This window comes from Protopterus annectens, chromosome 12.part0 (assembly GCF_019279795.1).
Source record: "Protopterus annectens isolate FY-2018-M chromosome 12.part0, PAN1.0, whole genome shotgun sequence".
NCBI classification, from domain to species: domain Eukaryota; kingdom Metazoa; phylum Chordata; order Ceratodontiformes; family Protopteridae; genus Protopterus; species Protopterus annectens.
In genome coordinates, this window is record NC_056746.1 from 1,519,932,479 (window position 1) to 1,519,949,045 (window position 16,567).

The 16,567-nt window shown below is 44.2% G+C and overlaps 1 protein-coding gene across 1 annotated transcript in view; it reads left to right on the forward strand.

Annotated features, from left to right (window-relative positions):
* The window catches only part of UBE2O (ubiquitin conjugating enzyme E2 O), a 1,895,179-nt gene that overhangs the window by 1,798,483 nt on the left and 80,129 nt on the right, over positions 1-16,567 (forward strand). Inside the window, exon 14 of the mRNA XM_044089038.1 lies at positions 768-971. Within this exon, the coding sequence (XP_043944973.1) occupies positions 768-971 (204 nt within the window). The remainder of the gene's footprint in view (positions 1-767; positions 972-16,567) is intronic.

The following is a 16,567-nucleotide window of genomic DNA, read 5'->3' on the forward strand; positions in this document are numbered from 1 at the left end:
TGAGCATTCGAAATTCTGAACTTTCGTTGTTTTAATATAGACCATTTGGTTTGACGGTGCTTTGGCATGTCCTTTCTTGAGGGCTTCCTGAGAGTTATGTAGCTGGGGACTCTGACCCTTTTGTGAGGAAGAATGAAAAGGACAGATTTAGAAGTTATGTACTTACCATAACTTCGCATCTACGTTGTCCATTTTCATTCTTCTTCACCTTCCCTCCCAGTCATCCATCGGCCCTTTCACTCCTAGAAGTATCTTTGGATGATATTGGAACCTTTGTGTTCTTGGTTTGAGCCTCAGTATTTTCTTGTGTCTCTTGTCTGTATATCACAGAAGGGACTAAGGCAGCAAACTCTATCTGAGGAGTTGTGATGGAGTAGAGCATTATGGGTAGAGGGAGGAGCTTGAGTTTAGGATCAGAAGTTGTGTAGATGTGGCAGAGTGTCATCTGAGGATCAAAACCATTGCCTTAGACCCATTGGTGAGGAAGAATGAAAATGGGCAACACCGATAAGTTATGGTAAGTACATAACTTCTAATTGTGTATTGTTCATATCTAAAGTCAGTGCATTGCACGGTTTACTTTATACTGTTTTCTTAGTCTCAAAGTTATTTACTGCAAATAATTGCTTATTAAAATGTTGATTTTAGTTGCTCTTTTACAAACAAGATATTTTGCAGATTGTCTTGAGCAGCTTTTACATCTGAAGTGTGATTTAAGAAAACCATTTTACATTCTTGCTGTTGTGATAATTTAATTCTTTTTGCAGGATCTTTTTTCTGCATTGATCAAAGGTCCAACACGTACCCCTTATGAGGATGGCCTCTTCCTTTTTGATATACAGCTTCCCAACATATATCCAGCAGTTCCACCATTGTTTCGATATCTTTCCCAGTGTAGTGGGCGATTAAATCCCAATCTATATGATAATGGAAAAGTCTGTGTCAGCCTTTTAGGAACATGGATTGGAAAGGTAATGTAGGAGATGCTTTTAGGTTTTATAGCACCTGTTGTGTTAACTAAAACTTGTGATTTTTAAGAAATGTTTAACCTATTATTTAGTCATTGACCCACTGGTACATACAGGCTGGTCCCGATTTTCTGCACGCTGTATTTATTTTTATCCTGTTAAAATTGTTACTTTTCTGCTTAGGCATTACAAGCCCCAGGATCACTTTTTTTTTTTTTTTTTTTTTTTTTTTTTTATCTTTAAGTGTAGTTTACTGCCAGTCAACCAATTTCTATATACTTTTGTTTCACTTTTTGAGGAAACTGGCTTCCTTGCTCATCTTACATTGAGTTTCATCATGGTGGTAAAGCATGGTACTGATTTATTTACTTGCTGGGCACTGCAAATTTGGGTGATATCAACCAGTGTGTTTTCTCTTGTTTAGAGTCTCAAGTCTGCTTATTTAAGTAAGTAAGCCACTTGTTCTCCTGTAGGAGTTAAGGTTATAAGTATCTCATGCTCCAATTCATGTTGATCACATACCTGAAGACAACTGCATGGTTTTTGTATAGGTTACCTTTTTGCTCCCAATGGATAAAATTAGTAGACTGGTATACCAACACCCACATAATTCCAAAATAGCACCCCTCTTTCCAGTAATTTAATTAGGAAGAGGTATGCACTAGTTGAAACGCGGTTGCTTCTGTACTGAAAGTCATTTATATGAATAAACACCAAGTAGAGTGATCTTCTCACTGTCACAGAACCTGAAGGAACTAAAGTCATTATGGATAAATAGTATTGTGTCTTGACCTAACACTGTTAGACAGCATAAGTGGTGTATAGTGGCAGTTGTTGAACCTTAATTATTTTGTGTAGCCTGTATGCTGACAGCAGAGACCCAGAGCCTCAGGGAGCCCAATTGGATGAGCCCCACTCTTCCGAGACCATCCCAGAATGCCCTTCTGAGGAGGTTCATCGAAAGATAACATGCAAGTGGAAGCATAGTGACTCCCCTGCCGAGTCCATCACCTCTGACACAGACCTCGAGGAGTCAGAAGAGTCCCCACGGTCGTCCTCTGAAGATAGATCCTTTGCAGATATCTTAGAGCTCCTGAAACAGAGAGAGACACCTGGAAATCCATCAAACCTGATGAGTCTGTGTACCTGAAGTCTTTTGGATCTCAACCTTCAGCCTCCTGGGTGTCTCCGCTTTTTGATGAGCTACTGGACTTGGTTAGTCGAAAGGCGTGGGACTCACCAGACACTATGGAACCAGTCTCTTGGATGCCAAATAAGTTCTTGTCAGAACCTGTGGAAAAATAATTTCTCACGAAAGGCATTCCTGTAGATGCTATGGTGGTGGCAGCAGCCACCAAGAAGGGACTTTCTGAAACATCCTGTTCTGTCCATCCACCGAAGGACTCCCGGACAATGGACAGATATGGGAAGCGTGTTTTTTCATCAGCAACTTTTACCTTAGTTCGCTGAACTATCTTTCGTACTTTACGAGGCTACAAAGTGATCTCTTGAAGGCATTAGGAGATGCTCTCCAAGGTTCATTGGCTGCAGGAATGTCAGAAAAGGTCACTTCTCAGCTGTCTACCTTAAAATTCCATCGTTAACTCCTCCATAAGACTAATATCCTATGCTGCAGATGGAGCGAGCAGGGCAGCGGGTACCGGAGTTTCCCTGAGGAGGCACTCCTGGGTGCGCTTTTGCAACTTTGCAGAGCCTTTTGTCTACCTTTACCAATGCCCCTTTTGATGGTTCCTCACTTTTTGGACCTAAAGTCAAGGACACCCTCACCAGATGCGAGCAGGAAGGGAAACTCTCTGCCGTTGGGGTACATTTTTCCGTTCCTTCAAGACCTTATCCTGAAGGTCAAAAGAGAGGGAAAATGTGGTTCAAAAAATCCCAGGGAGTTTTTCAAGATGCACGAGGTGAACCCTTCCCCAGGGGCAGAGTGAGAGGCAGTAATGTTAGACGTCATCCTAGAAGCAGAGGGGGTCTGCAAAACCTGGGTGACCGTGATTCCTTTCACGGCCGGCCCTACCAGCGCTCCTGTAAGGAGGCCCAGCTGCTCTACTCTGGAGGCAGTCTGGGGGGGCATGTTTCTTTGTACCCAGAAGCCTGGCAAGATATCACAAGAGACAAGTGGGTATAAAGTATAATATCCAGAGGCTATTCCATTCCCTTTTGCCATCCCGCCCCACAGATCAGAACAATCCCGGATGTTCCACCCAGTCAAAGGGAACAAGCAACTGTAGAAATTCAAAAGTTGCTAGACAAATAGTCGTCCAAGAAGTCCCCGCAGACTAAATAGGATTCAGAACTTACTCAAGATTCTTTTTAGTTCCAAAAAGAACAGGGGACTGGAGACCCATTTTGGATATCAGCAAGCTGAACGAGTCTGTGAAGAAGTCCAAATGGTGACACTGCAGTCGATTTTTCCCTTTTTAGGGAAAGACAATTGGATGTGCTGAATAGACCTACCAAGATGTGTACTACCATATAAAGATGGACAGAGCATCAAGGAGTCGCGCGTCCAGCTGTGAGCCAGTCATTACCAATTTTGAGCTCTGCCCTTTCGTCTCACTACAGCCTCCCCAGAGTGGTCTCCAAATGCATGGCAGTAGCCACGGCACACTTGAGACGTCTGGGATTCCAAGTGTTTCCATATCTAGATGACTGGCTCTTTACTGCCACCACCAAGCATCTACTTCAACAGGCGAGGGACACCACTCTTCAAACTTGATCCTGGTTAGGGATTACAGTCAATTTACAAAAATCTGCCTTGTTGCCCTGTCAACATATTACATTTATAGGTGCAGATCTCGACACTGTCTCCATGATGGCACGACTCCCGCCGTACAGAGTTTGTTCTCAGACAACAAATAGCCGACCTTTTACCCAGAAAAAAGGCGAAGGCAAAGACAATTTCAAAACTCCTAGGGACAATGGCTTCAACGATCACCTTAGATCCCCTAGCCAGGATGCATATGAGAGTTCTTCAGTGGCTTCTGTTTCCCAGTGGTCATTACAAGAACTTCCCATGTAGTCAGGATCACAGACTCATGCAAGAGAGATCTCCATGGCAGCTTCAGTCCAACCAGGTAACCATAGGATGACCCTTTGTGCCACAACTGCCTGTAGCCACAGTGACCATGGATGCCTCTCAAGTAGAGTGGGTGGGGCATTTATCTGGAAAGGGTGGTCCAAGGCACATGGGAAGAACACGAGGCCCATCTGCACATCAGTGTTCTAGAGATGAGAGCACTGCTCCTAGCATTGTAGGCACTCCAGGAGACACTTCCACTAGGAACAATTGCAGTCCAGTCAGACAACATGTCGGTAGTCTGGTACATAAACAAATGAGGAGCCAGATCATACCCTCTTTGTCAGGAGGTGCTGAGAGTATGGCAATGGGCAATTTCTTCCCAATGTTTTCTAGTAGCAATGCATATCCCAGGGAAATCCAATGTGATAGCAGACAAGCTCAGCAAGGCGATCTTAATGCCTCACGAGTGGTCTCTGAACCAAAACATAGCGGAGGAGATCAAATGAAAATGGGGCCAGCCTTGCTGATGTATTTTTGCCATGCCCATGAATACCAAATGCAGCAGCTACTTTGCCCTAATCCACCCTCTGGGGGAGACACCGAGAGATGCACTCATTTACAATTGGCCCTCAGGACTTCTGTACACTTTTCTCCACTTTCCCCCTCATACTCAGTCATCCAGAAAGCAAAACTCTTGGATAGCAGGCTGATTCTCATTGCCTTTCTCTGGTCTCATCCACAGGAGAAGCCCTGGGTTCTGGACCCAGTTCCAGACCTTCTGACTCGTATGTCCAGAACTCTTCATCCTGCTCTGCAAACCCTCAATTTGAAAGCATGGCTGCTCCACTTCTAAACTTTAGTCAGGCTTCAAGACTTCACACTAGCAGTAAAACACATTTTGGTATCCTCTCACAGGGCTTCCACCAGAAAGTTATATGTTAGTGAATGGAAGAGGTTCTCCTACTGGGCACAAGTAAAATACATTGACCCTTTCTCTGCCCCAATTAGTTCAGTTTTGGAATTTCTTGCAGAACTATTTCAACAAGGCTCTATAGCAGCTACAATTAGGGTCCAACTAGCTGCAATATCTAATTTCCATATTGGTGAATGTACTCCTAACCTGATGTCACACAAATTGTGTAAAGCATTTTTAAAAGGCCCTTGTTTATTGAGACCTCCCATAAAAGAATCTCCTCTTCCATGGGATTTGAATTTTGTTCTGACTCACTTAACTTTACCTCCTTTTGAGCTCTCATTGTCTTGTGAGCTCAAATTCCTTTCTTGGAAAACTGTTCTCCTGGTAGCCATTACATCTGCAAGCTTTGTCTATCAAGCCACCATACCTGATTTTCCATAGAGCTAGAGTATCCCTGCATACTAACCCCTACTTCGTGCCAAAAGTTTGTTCCCAGATCAATCTAAATCAATCTATTGAGCTCCCAGTGTTTTTTCTTAATCATAGCAACAAGGCAGAGTACAAACTTCACCACTTGGATGTGCATAGACAGCTTAGATTTTATCTGCATAGAACTAAAGATTTCAGAAAAACAGATCAATTGTTCTTTTAATTTTCTGATGCGAAAAAGGGCATGCCAGTTTCCAAAATTATACTTTCAAATTGGCTTTCAAATTGCATTACCTTTATATACTTCTCAAATGACAAGAATTTACCATTCAAAGTTAAAGGCCACTTGACCAGAGCATTAGCAACATCCTCTGCTTACCTGGCCAGATTGTCAATGGACAGTATTTGTGCTGCTGCTATGTGGGCAGCTCCTCATATGTTTATTACTCATTACAAAGAGGGTTTGGCCTCCAGGACAGGGCCTCCTTTGGTTCCATTGTGCTCAAATGTGCTGTTCCGTGAGCCACCCAGGAAAAGGATGCTAGGGATGCTGTTCCATCCAGGAAGAATGAAGGCGCGAGATAGGACAACATAACATAAAGAAGTTATGTACTTACCATAACATTCCATGTTTGTTGTCCATCTCACCATTCATTCTTACGACCATCCCACCTTCCCACAGCCAAGGACTCCTAGAGGACCTAGAGGTGAGTTTTCCTTCCTTACTAAGGTGCTCCTTTGTAGTTTTTCTGTGTTGTTTCTATACCTGCTGTATCATTGGTAGTTTACACAGATTATTTATAGCTGGCAGCAAACAAGATCTGGGGAATTACACCACTGCATGATGGGATATCTTTTTGCCATGATCCAAGTTAGAGACTTTGAGCTAGTGTGTTCAGCCGAGTCGGAGCTGAGGATCAGCTCTGAATCCATCCAGTAAGAATGAATGGTGAGATGGACAACAAAAATGGAAAGTTATGGTAAGTACATAACTTCTTTTTTTCTGCAAGTCCAGACATCCCCAGTTGGATTCCCATCTTCTCCAATTTCTTCTCCACTATCTACCATTGCAAATATTGGGTCGGTTGTGCTGCATCCTGATCTGAATCTAAACTGTCTCCCATCTTTCTTTCTTCTACTCTGCATATTTAGCAGTCACCCTCTCCTGCACTTTCATTTATTTACTTATTTGTTTGCATTTGGTTATCTGAGAACATCTGACTGGGTCATGCCAGGCAAGTTTTCAGAGGAGAATCTGGGAGAAAAGCTCCAAAAGCATTTAAAAAAACTTGCAAAGAAATTTTAGCAGAATGTTTGAGTACAGACAATATTTGAAATACTGATTTTTAGATTCAGCATAGTGTATATGTCAAATAGTTCTCAAAGAGGAAAAAAGTATTAAGTGACAGTATTGCGGCTGAGGAAGTAGTTACCGTACATAGCTGCAGAAGAGTGGGAAGAGGAATACAAGTATGCTGACAGAGATCCATACTAAAAATCCAGTGGACTGAGTATAAAAGTGGGGGAGAGAGGATTGCAGCATTATTCTGCATGGTAAAGGTTACAGAAAAGAAGAGGTTAAAGATTCACATCAAGTTTTAAAAAAAGTAGTGTTCTAAAGTTACTGATGAGTGGAGACAGAAGGAAGTATTGTGAAGAAACAATCGATTAACCAGGAGATGAATAGTAGGAGCAGTCTTTAGAGTTAAGGAGGTAAGTGTAGAGATGTTTCTTGAAACTCTTTGATCTGATGTCCTTTTCATTCTTCCTCATGAATGGGTTCAGATCCGATCCTCGGATCTGACTCGGCCACATACCAAAGACCTTGGATCCTTTTCTTAAGCTCCTCCCTCTACCCATAATGCTCTATTCTGATCCCAAACAACTCTGATCTCATTTGCCACCATAATGGTAAGACGGAAGTCATTCTCAAGCTTGTAAAGGACTTTGTCCAAGTTTACCTTTTATTCTTTTTACTTTTAGGTGTTGTAGTTGCTCTATGCTTAGGGAACCATACTTTCTTGGATCCTACCCTTCATCCCTCTTTGGGTCTGAGCTCTGAACCCATCAGACCTGTTCCAGTGGAACAACCAGTACTGGAAAGTCTCCAGACAGTTCTGTGAGAGGAATTTCCCCCCTCTTCTAATACCTCTCTGAAACATCCACATAAGAAGTTCCTTGAAAGAGAATGAGTAAAAAGAGACACTTAGACGCCCCCATGGAGTCTCTCATGGAAAACACTTTTTGATGAGGGAGAAGGATCCTCCCAGATCACCACCCAATGAAGAAGGGTGGCTGGGCTTCTCAATATCCTTCTGAAGAATCAGTCTTTTTGGAAGCTTTCAGTTCTGAAAGGAACCAGACACTGCTGAATCTGTCCCAAAGCGCTCAGACACATTTCAGTCCCTCCTTCGCATAGACCCCACAGGAGCAAGGGAGTCCCAGCTGATGCAGTAGTGGTGGCGGCAGCCACTAAGAAGGACCTAACCAAACAAAACTCCTCAGTTCATCCACCAAACAGGGAGTCCAGAGTGATGATCAGATATGGGAAGTGAGTGTACATCTCGGCTACTTCCCACTGAGGTCGTTAAACTACTTGTCACACTTTACTCAGCTAGAGAGATTTGACAAAGGAACTCTCAAATGCTTTCTCAGAGGCTATGTCTGAGGAGGATCTCAAATAGACCTCCTTGCAACTGGTCATTCTGCTGTTCATTTCTAACGCCTTGATGAGGCTGATCTCCCATACAGTGGAAGGGGCCTCTCGAACAAGCAAAGCAGCTGGTTCAGACATAGCCATTAGGAGGCATGCTTGGATGCTGCTTTACGACTTTGTGGAGCCTTTCAAGATGTCCTTTATCAATGCTCCCTTTGATGGCTCTTCCTTGTTCAGGCCATCAGTTAAAGATATGTTTACCTGCAGCAAACAAGAGGAAAAGACTCTGTCTGCCATAGTTTCCAAGGTTTTCTACTCTCAATGGACCTTTTCTAGAGACCAGCTAGGTGGTAAAAAGATGTTCCAAAAATCTCCGGGCCCTTTCCAGGATTCACGCAGGGGATACTTCCTCCAGAGACGGAGGAGAAAATTTCAGTGAAAGATGTTGCCCTAGAGGTAGGGGGATGTCCTTCAAGAATGCAACTGCAGTCATAACATGTGGGTTGTCCTGCCTCAGGCAGCCCTCGGTCGGCCGGATTCCAAAGTCTGGGTCCGACGTCAGCTGATGTCGCATTTCTCTCCGACGTCAGAGCAGCTGGAGTACATAAGCATCAGCCGACGCCATTTTCTTCAGTCTTTCTTGCCGCGCGGTGCCCGAAGCAGAAGCAGTTCGCAAGGGCCGGTCGGTCAGCTCCTGTATTCTTCGATTCCGAAGTCATCAAAAAAGCTAAGTACCCCATTGGGGACCTTTTCTTGCCTCAGCCGATGTCAGACATTACTGAAAAAGTTAACAATTGTCTTTCTTGTGGTAAACAAATACCTCATAAGGATTTCCACTCTTACTGTCTTCCTTGCCTTGGCCCAGACCACGACGTCTCGGCCTGTGTAGCCTGTGCTTGCTTCAACAAGCGCACTCTCAGGCGCCGGGCGGAGTTCGCTGAAGATTTTTTCGGCGAAAAATTTGCTTACACAATGCCGTCGGAACTTCTGACATCGCAAACTCCCAAGAAACGAAAAGACCGGGACTGACATCCTCGGCCCGCGTCTACCACCGACTCCACGCCAAAACCTACCGCGAGTGCTCCGGTTCCCGCTGAGACGGTCTCTCCACTGCTCCGAACCGAAGACACCGCTTTACCGACGACTCCGATTCCGGTTACCACTCCGACGCCAGTTATTGATTTTCCTCCGGATACCGAAACCGAGGAAATGCCCGAGACCATTGCTGTAGACAAGGTCACTCCTGCACGTGGAGCTGCCAGGCCTCCTATGGCCATGTCTATTAAGGCCTACACTAGGGCTAAGGCAGCCAGCAAAACTAAGCATCTTACTACTAAAACCTTACCTCAGCCTACTCCAGAGACACAAATTATGACTATGGCTGCTGACTTAATTTCTATGATTAGAGGTTCACAGGCCCATCCTGAGAGAGGATCCCAGCCTCCTTCTGATAAAAGGCCCCGGGTTGAACCCTCTGACCCTATTCCGTCAGATGAAGATTCTGAGGACTCTGTCCACTCTGATGGCCAGGAAGAGCTCTTCCAGACCTATCAGGACTCGGATGCAGAGGATTCCATCCCCTCGGCCTCCCCTCCTGAGGATATTTCGTTTGGGGAAGTCCTGCATACCATGAGGGAACATTTCAAGTGGCAAGGCCAGGAATATTCTGATTCCAGAAAACGCCTTCGGACTTTCCTTAAGAAGCCCCAGCACAGGCCCTTAGCTATTCCTCCTGTACTTGATGTTTTGGATGATTTATATTCTGATTCTAGTGTTACCCCTGACTCTCTTCCTCCTGCTCCAGCCAAGCCAGACAGGTATTACAGGGTCCCAGAAACACATTCCCATTTATTCAGGGCCCATACTGCTGATTTGGAAACTATTTCACAGGGGCCTAAAGGAGTTTCAGCTTCCACCTCTAAAAATCCTTTGCCCTCCAACAGGGAAGCTAGGTCATTAGAGAGATGGGGCAAAAAGGTTTACACATCCACTACCTTATTTATGAGAGCTTTGAATTGCCTTTTTCATATGTTACAATATCAGGATTTCCTGTTAGAAGATTTACAGAAAACATTGGCCACTCCTGATCCTTTAGTCAGGAAGGCTTTGCAGGAAGCTGTACATAACTCTCAGCAAGTAAGCAATCACTTCCTGCAGTGTGGATATGATGCACTGGAAGCTTCATGTAGGGCAGCTATGACAGGGGCAGTCATTCGTAGACATGCATGGTTAAAAGATCAGCCTCTACCAGATCGTGTAAAGGCTAAACTTCTGGATGCACCTTTGGAAAAGAACAAGCTTTTTGGTGCTAATGCTAAGGATGTGTTGGTCCATCGAGGAAAAAGCAAAATCAGTTCAGACGGTGAAAGATTTCCTCCAGGTTCAACCCCCCAGATTCAGTAGGAATTGGCCTTCAAAGAACTGGTCCTTTCCTAATCCAGAAAAGTTTCAAAGGGGTAAAAACAGACGTGGCCGAGGAAGAGGACAATACAGAGGTCCTTACAGGGGACGACAATGGCAGCCAGGAAACCAAAGAAGTGACACAGGGGTTTCACCTGCCCCACAGCCACAATCTCAATGACTTTCCTCTACTTCCGCCTACCAGGGAACAAATAGAAGCTCCCTTGGGCGGGAAATTATCTCTGTTTGCAGAAAATTGGCACAGACTGACAAAGGACAAATGGATTTTGGACATTATAGACCGAGGTTACAGGTTCCATTTTCATACCTTGCCAAGAAAACAAGGCATGCCAAACCTACCACAAAACCAGAGGGCAGAGGCTATCAAGCAAATTTCTCTGACTCTGATGAAAGCAATAGAAAGAGTTCCACAACAAGAAGAAGGCCAGGAGTTTTACTCAAGACTGTTCCTTGTTCCAAGAAAGGAATCTCAATGGAGACCAATACTGGATTTGTCCGCATTAAACACCTTTCTCATAGTACCAAAGTTCAAAATGCTGACTCTACAGCAACTCCTTCCCATGCTGGGCAAGGGGTCTTGGCTGATTACTCTGGACCTCAAGGAGGCATACCTGCATGTCCCTATCAGACACAGCTGCAGAAGACACCTCATATTTCTTGCAGGGCCAGAGCATTATCAATTCTCAGCATTGCCATTTGGCTTATCTACTGCGCCCAGAGTATTCACAAAATGCCTGGCTTCAGTAATTGCTCATTGCAGGCTCCAGGGGATACAAATTTACCCCTACCTGGACGACTACCTCATACAAGCGGACGACAAATTGATATTGACAAAAAACTTATACTATGTCATACGATTACTTCAAGCTCTGGGATACACAGTCAACTTCCAAAAGTCAAGACTGCAGCCATCCCAGCAAATAATCTTCTTAGGGGCAAAATTAGACACAGCCTCTCAAATGGCTTACCTGACAGAAGACAAGCAAGAGAAGCTAACTCATTACTTCAAAGGTTTAGCAAAACTTACCCAGATGACTGCAAGGAGATTCCTACAGGCCCTGGGTTACATGGCATCCTGCATTCTCCTGGTTCCATTAGCAAGACTACACATGAGAAAGCTTCAATGGTACCTAAAAAGCATTTGGTCTCAGCACAGCAACAACTTGGAGACAACCATCAGCTCATTCCATGCCTACAAAAGGAATTCCTATGGTGGGCCTCGGTGAGCCAGGCAAACACAGGTATGTCATTCAAAAAACCACAGATAACACAGACCATGACCACAGACGCCTCAGACCTTGGATGGGGGGCGCACATGGAAGGCAGGTGTATACAAGGACAATGGTCTCCAAAGGAAACACATCTGCATATCAACCAAAAGGAAATGCTGGCAGTAATGCATGCCATCGAGGCCTTTCAACACCAACTTCAGCAAGGCCATTTACTGATACGGACAGACAACACCACTGTGATGTGGTATATAAACAAGCAAGGGGGCACCCACTCTTACCCCCTTTGCAGACTGACAATGCATCTTTGGGAAAAATCACTGAGCCTAAACATCCAGTTACAATCCCAGTTTATTCCAGGCAAAGACAATGTGTTGGCGGACAGCCTAAGCAGGAATTTCACAGATCCACACGAGTGGAGGTTACATCCAAAGATCTTCACACAACTCACTTCGACATGGGGCAGGCCAGAAGTAGACCTCTTTGCCTCTCACCTCAACCATCATCTACAAAAATTCTGCACAAGGACATACCATCCACAAGCTTGGAAAATAGATGCTCTCTCATTCAACTGGAACTTCCCAACAATCTATGCATTCCCACCTCTGCCACTGATGACCTCAGTATTACTAAAGATCAAAGCAGAGAGACCTAAGGGAATCATAATAGCTCCGGACTGGCCAACACAACACTGGTATCCACTACTGCGGAGCATATGTCACACCAGGAAGTGGGCCCTTCCCCAATGGCCTCTACTTTTGACTCAACACAATTTCAAAACACTGCATCCAAACCTTCAGACACTGCAGCTAACAGCCTGGGAGATCCCATAAATAACCTCAACCTGTCTCTCTCCAAGGAAGTTCAGCGGATACTAACAGAGGCTCGAAGACCATCCACCAGAAAGGTTTACTTAGCAAAATGGAAGAGATTCAGCATTTGGAATACCAGCAAGGGACATGATGCATCATTGTTGAACATCCCACTCATCTTGGATTATTTGGCAGATATGCTAAAGAACGGCCTCTCATATTCTTCCATAAAGATACATGCATCAGCTAGATATAACACTGATCCTCCTGTCTTTTCACACCCTTTGCTAAGGCAATTCCTCAGGGGACTCAAGAACATTAAGCCACCAATAAAGGCCCCAGTGCCAGCCTGGGACCTCAATTTTGTTCTAGAAAAACTGACTCTACCTCCATTTGAGCCAGCAGCTTCAGTTGACTTGCAATTTCTCTCATGGAAGACAGCTTTCCTGTTGGCAATTACCTCAGCTAGAAGGGTTTCGGAACTACAGGCCCTAATGGCAATACCACCGTTCATAATTTTTCACAGAGACAGGGTTTCATTAAGGACCACCCCTACTTTTATGCCAAAGGTGGTATCTAGGGTTTCTTTAAATCAAGCTATTCATCTGCCCGCTTTCTTCCCCAATCCTGAGAATAAGGGGGAAAGACTGTTGCATACCTTGGACATTCACAGACAACTTCGATACTACCTGGACAGAACCAAGGCCAGTAGGAAGTCTGAACAACTTTTTGTAGCTTACGCCCCTGCAGTCCAAGGAAAAGCAATTTCAAAACAGACAATTTCAAAATGGATTGGACATTGCATCAGATTCTGTTATTCCTTTCATGGAAAGACTGTTCCAGCCAATGTCAGACCACATTCCACCAGAGCTACAGCCACCTCTACAGCATTCTTAAAAGGGGTGCCTACTAAGGACATTCTAGAAGCTGCTACATGGAGCTCCGTGCATACATTTTCCAAACACTACAATCTCCCTTTATACTCCAGATCCAGAGCAGGCTTTGCTTCGGCAGTCCTACAGGGTTTGATTGCCACACCATCTTTCTCCTAGAGCATTCCTCCTCCCCCAGCTAAGCTATGGTATTTTACCCACATGTTATGACTGCAGTTGCATTCTTGAAGGACATAGTACAGTTTTGTACCTACCATAAATGTAGATGTCTGATAGATATGCAACTGCAGTCGGATTTTCCCTCCCTCCATACCCCTCTATGCCTAGGGTCCACGCCTATCCCTGTTTCTCTTAGCTGGGGATATCTGTTATGGTGTATTTGTTTTATTGCTCATTTATTTGTCTGGAATCCTGTTTTTGTCTTCCAATTTGATTACAGCCTTCCTTGGAGGGCAACTGGCATCTGGGGCAAGAAACACTGAAGAAAATGGCGTCGGCTGATGCTTATGTACTCCAGCCGCTCTGACGTCGGAGAGAAATGCGACATCAGCCGACGTCGGACCCAGACTTTGGAATCCGGCCGACCGAGGGCTGCCTGAGGCAGGACAACCCACATGTTATGACTGCAGTTGCATATCTATCGGACATCTACATTTATGGTAGGTACAAAACTGTACTTTCTGCAGGATCAGGTTTTCAGAGACTCCTCCGATAGGCCCTATCAGCACTCCTGAAACACTGTCCCATCTCTGGAGGCAGCTGGGTGTCATTTCTCTTTGCACCTTGATGTCTGGACACACACAAAAATTACTGGGTGCTAAGAATCCTCTCCAGATTTTACTACATGCCATTTTTCCTTCCCCCTCCTGCCCAAATGAACAAACTTTCCAATGTTCCACCCAGTCAGTTGGAAGAGGCAGCGCAAGAAATACAAAAGCTGCTTCAGAGAGAGTCATCCAGGATGCCCCACCTGACCAGATAAGATTCCAAACTTACTCTCACTTGTTTTTGGTGTCAAAGAAAATGGGAACTATGAGCCATTCTGGATCTAAGCAACTTGAACAAGTATGTGCAAAGTTGCAGTTCCAAATGGTCACAGTTTGTTTCATCTTCTCTTGTACGTAAGGACGATTGGATGTGCTTTATAGATCTTTAGGATGTGTACTATCTCATAAAAATAAATACAGGTGATCCAGGACATATCTATGCTTTCAACTGGGAGCCAGTCATTGCAAATTCAAGCACTGCCCTTTGGATTCGCCAGAGCCCCCAGGGTATTTACCAAATGAATGGCAGTCGCAGCAGCTCACTTGAAATTAGAGATTCCAAGTGTTTCCATACTTTGACGATTGGCTCCTCACCACCCCATCCAAACATCAGCTCCTACATGCCCAGGGACTAGTTGCTCCAGGTCTCCAGTACCTTAGGCATCTCCATAAACCATGATAAGTCAAACCTAGTCCCAGTACAGACCTTGCAATTTATAGGGAGAATCTTGAATATGAGAACTCCAGTGGCTTCCTTTACCACTCTATTGCTACATATCCTTGAAACATCAAGTGCAAACTATACTATATAGGACATCCATCCTAATCCAGGCCCAACCTTAACTCAAAATCCTACCAGCCCACCACTCTCCCTCCGACTGGTCAACTCCCTCCTAATATGACACTTAAACATTAGAAGCCTAAACAGTAAGATACATAGCCTACATGCTGTACTAGCCACATACCTCCCCAACATAATGTGTCTATCTGAAACTTGGCTCCGGCCATCAACCAAAGACAATGAGATCCTGCCTCCTGGTTACAATATACTTAGGGCAGATAGAGTAAAGAAAAGAGGAGGTGGAATAGCCGTCTTATATAATAGCACACTTAACATCATAACTAACCCTATACAACCACCCCAGGTCTCTAACGCTGAAATACTAGCTCTAAAAATTCTACTAAATAATCATAAGGGCATTAACCTAATTGTCACCTATATTCCCCCTGGGAACAATGTAGAAACACTAGAGGTCATTCTACATTGGATAGCCAACAACTACCCTCAAGAAACCATTGTCCTGGGCGATGTTAATATTGAATGGAACCAATGCATAGCACAGTCCAACCCCATCCCTGTTAACCTACATGGATTCTCTCAGATAATATCATCTACCACACGCACAGGTAACAATAACCAAAAAGAGAGTATACTAGACTGGATACTCACCAACAGTCATCCCCAGAACTATATGTCTGGAACTCTCCCTAATGATCTTAGTGATCACCTGCTCACATACATCATGAAAGACAAAATTAATTGTACAAGCTTACCTATTTATAGGTCTATCAGATCCAAGAAAAACTTTGACCCAACTAAATTTCAACTTGAACTCAAATCATGTAACTGGACAAAACTAAAGTTCCTTCCCCTTGATGAGGCAGTGTCATCATTTAACATTTCATTCCTTACTATACTTGACTCGCATGCCCCTAAACGCTCAATAAGAATTAAAACTCAACTAGCACCCTGGCTAACAACAGACACCAAAACCAAAATAACAACTAGAGACAAAGCATAGGATAAATGGCGCACTACCAAACTACCCCTAGATTTTTTCAAATTCCAACAACTTAGAAATGAGACTAAAAAAGCCATCATACTAGATAAGAAAAATTACTTCTACAATCTGCAACATAAACATCAGAATAACCCTCAAAAGTACTGGGCAGGCATAAATAAACTTCTCCAACCAGGCAAATCCACTACTCCAACCCCAGGAACCATTATCTGACAAGAGCCAAGAAGATATAGCCAATTCATTCAATACTTTCTTCACAGAAACCATCCAGTCATTAGCTAACCAACTTTCTCCTCCCCACACTTCTATAAACACTATACCCGACTCACCACTCTCTTTTAACTTCCAGCCAGTGTCCACATCCTTTATCAGATCCCTTTTGAAAAACTGAAGCCAACCACCCTTTCAGCCGATCTTCTGCCGGCTGAATACCTGCAAATTGCTGCAGATGTCGTAGCCTACCCTATCTCAATCCTAATTAACAGAACCATAACCGAGGCCTCAATCCCCTCAATTTGGAAAATATCCTATGTTATTCCACTCCACAAAGGAGGTTCATCCACAGAACTATCCAACTATAGACCTATAGCCATACTATCACCACTTGCCAAAATTATGGAAAAGTGCATGCACA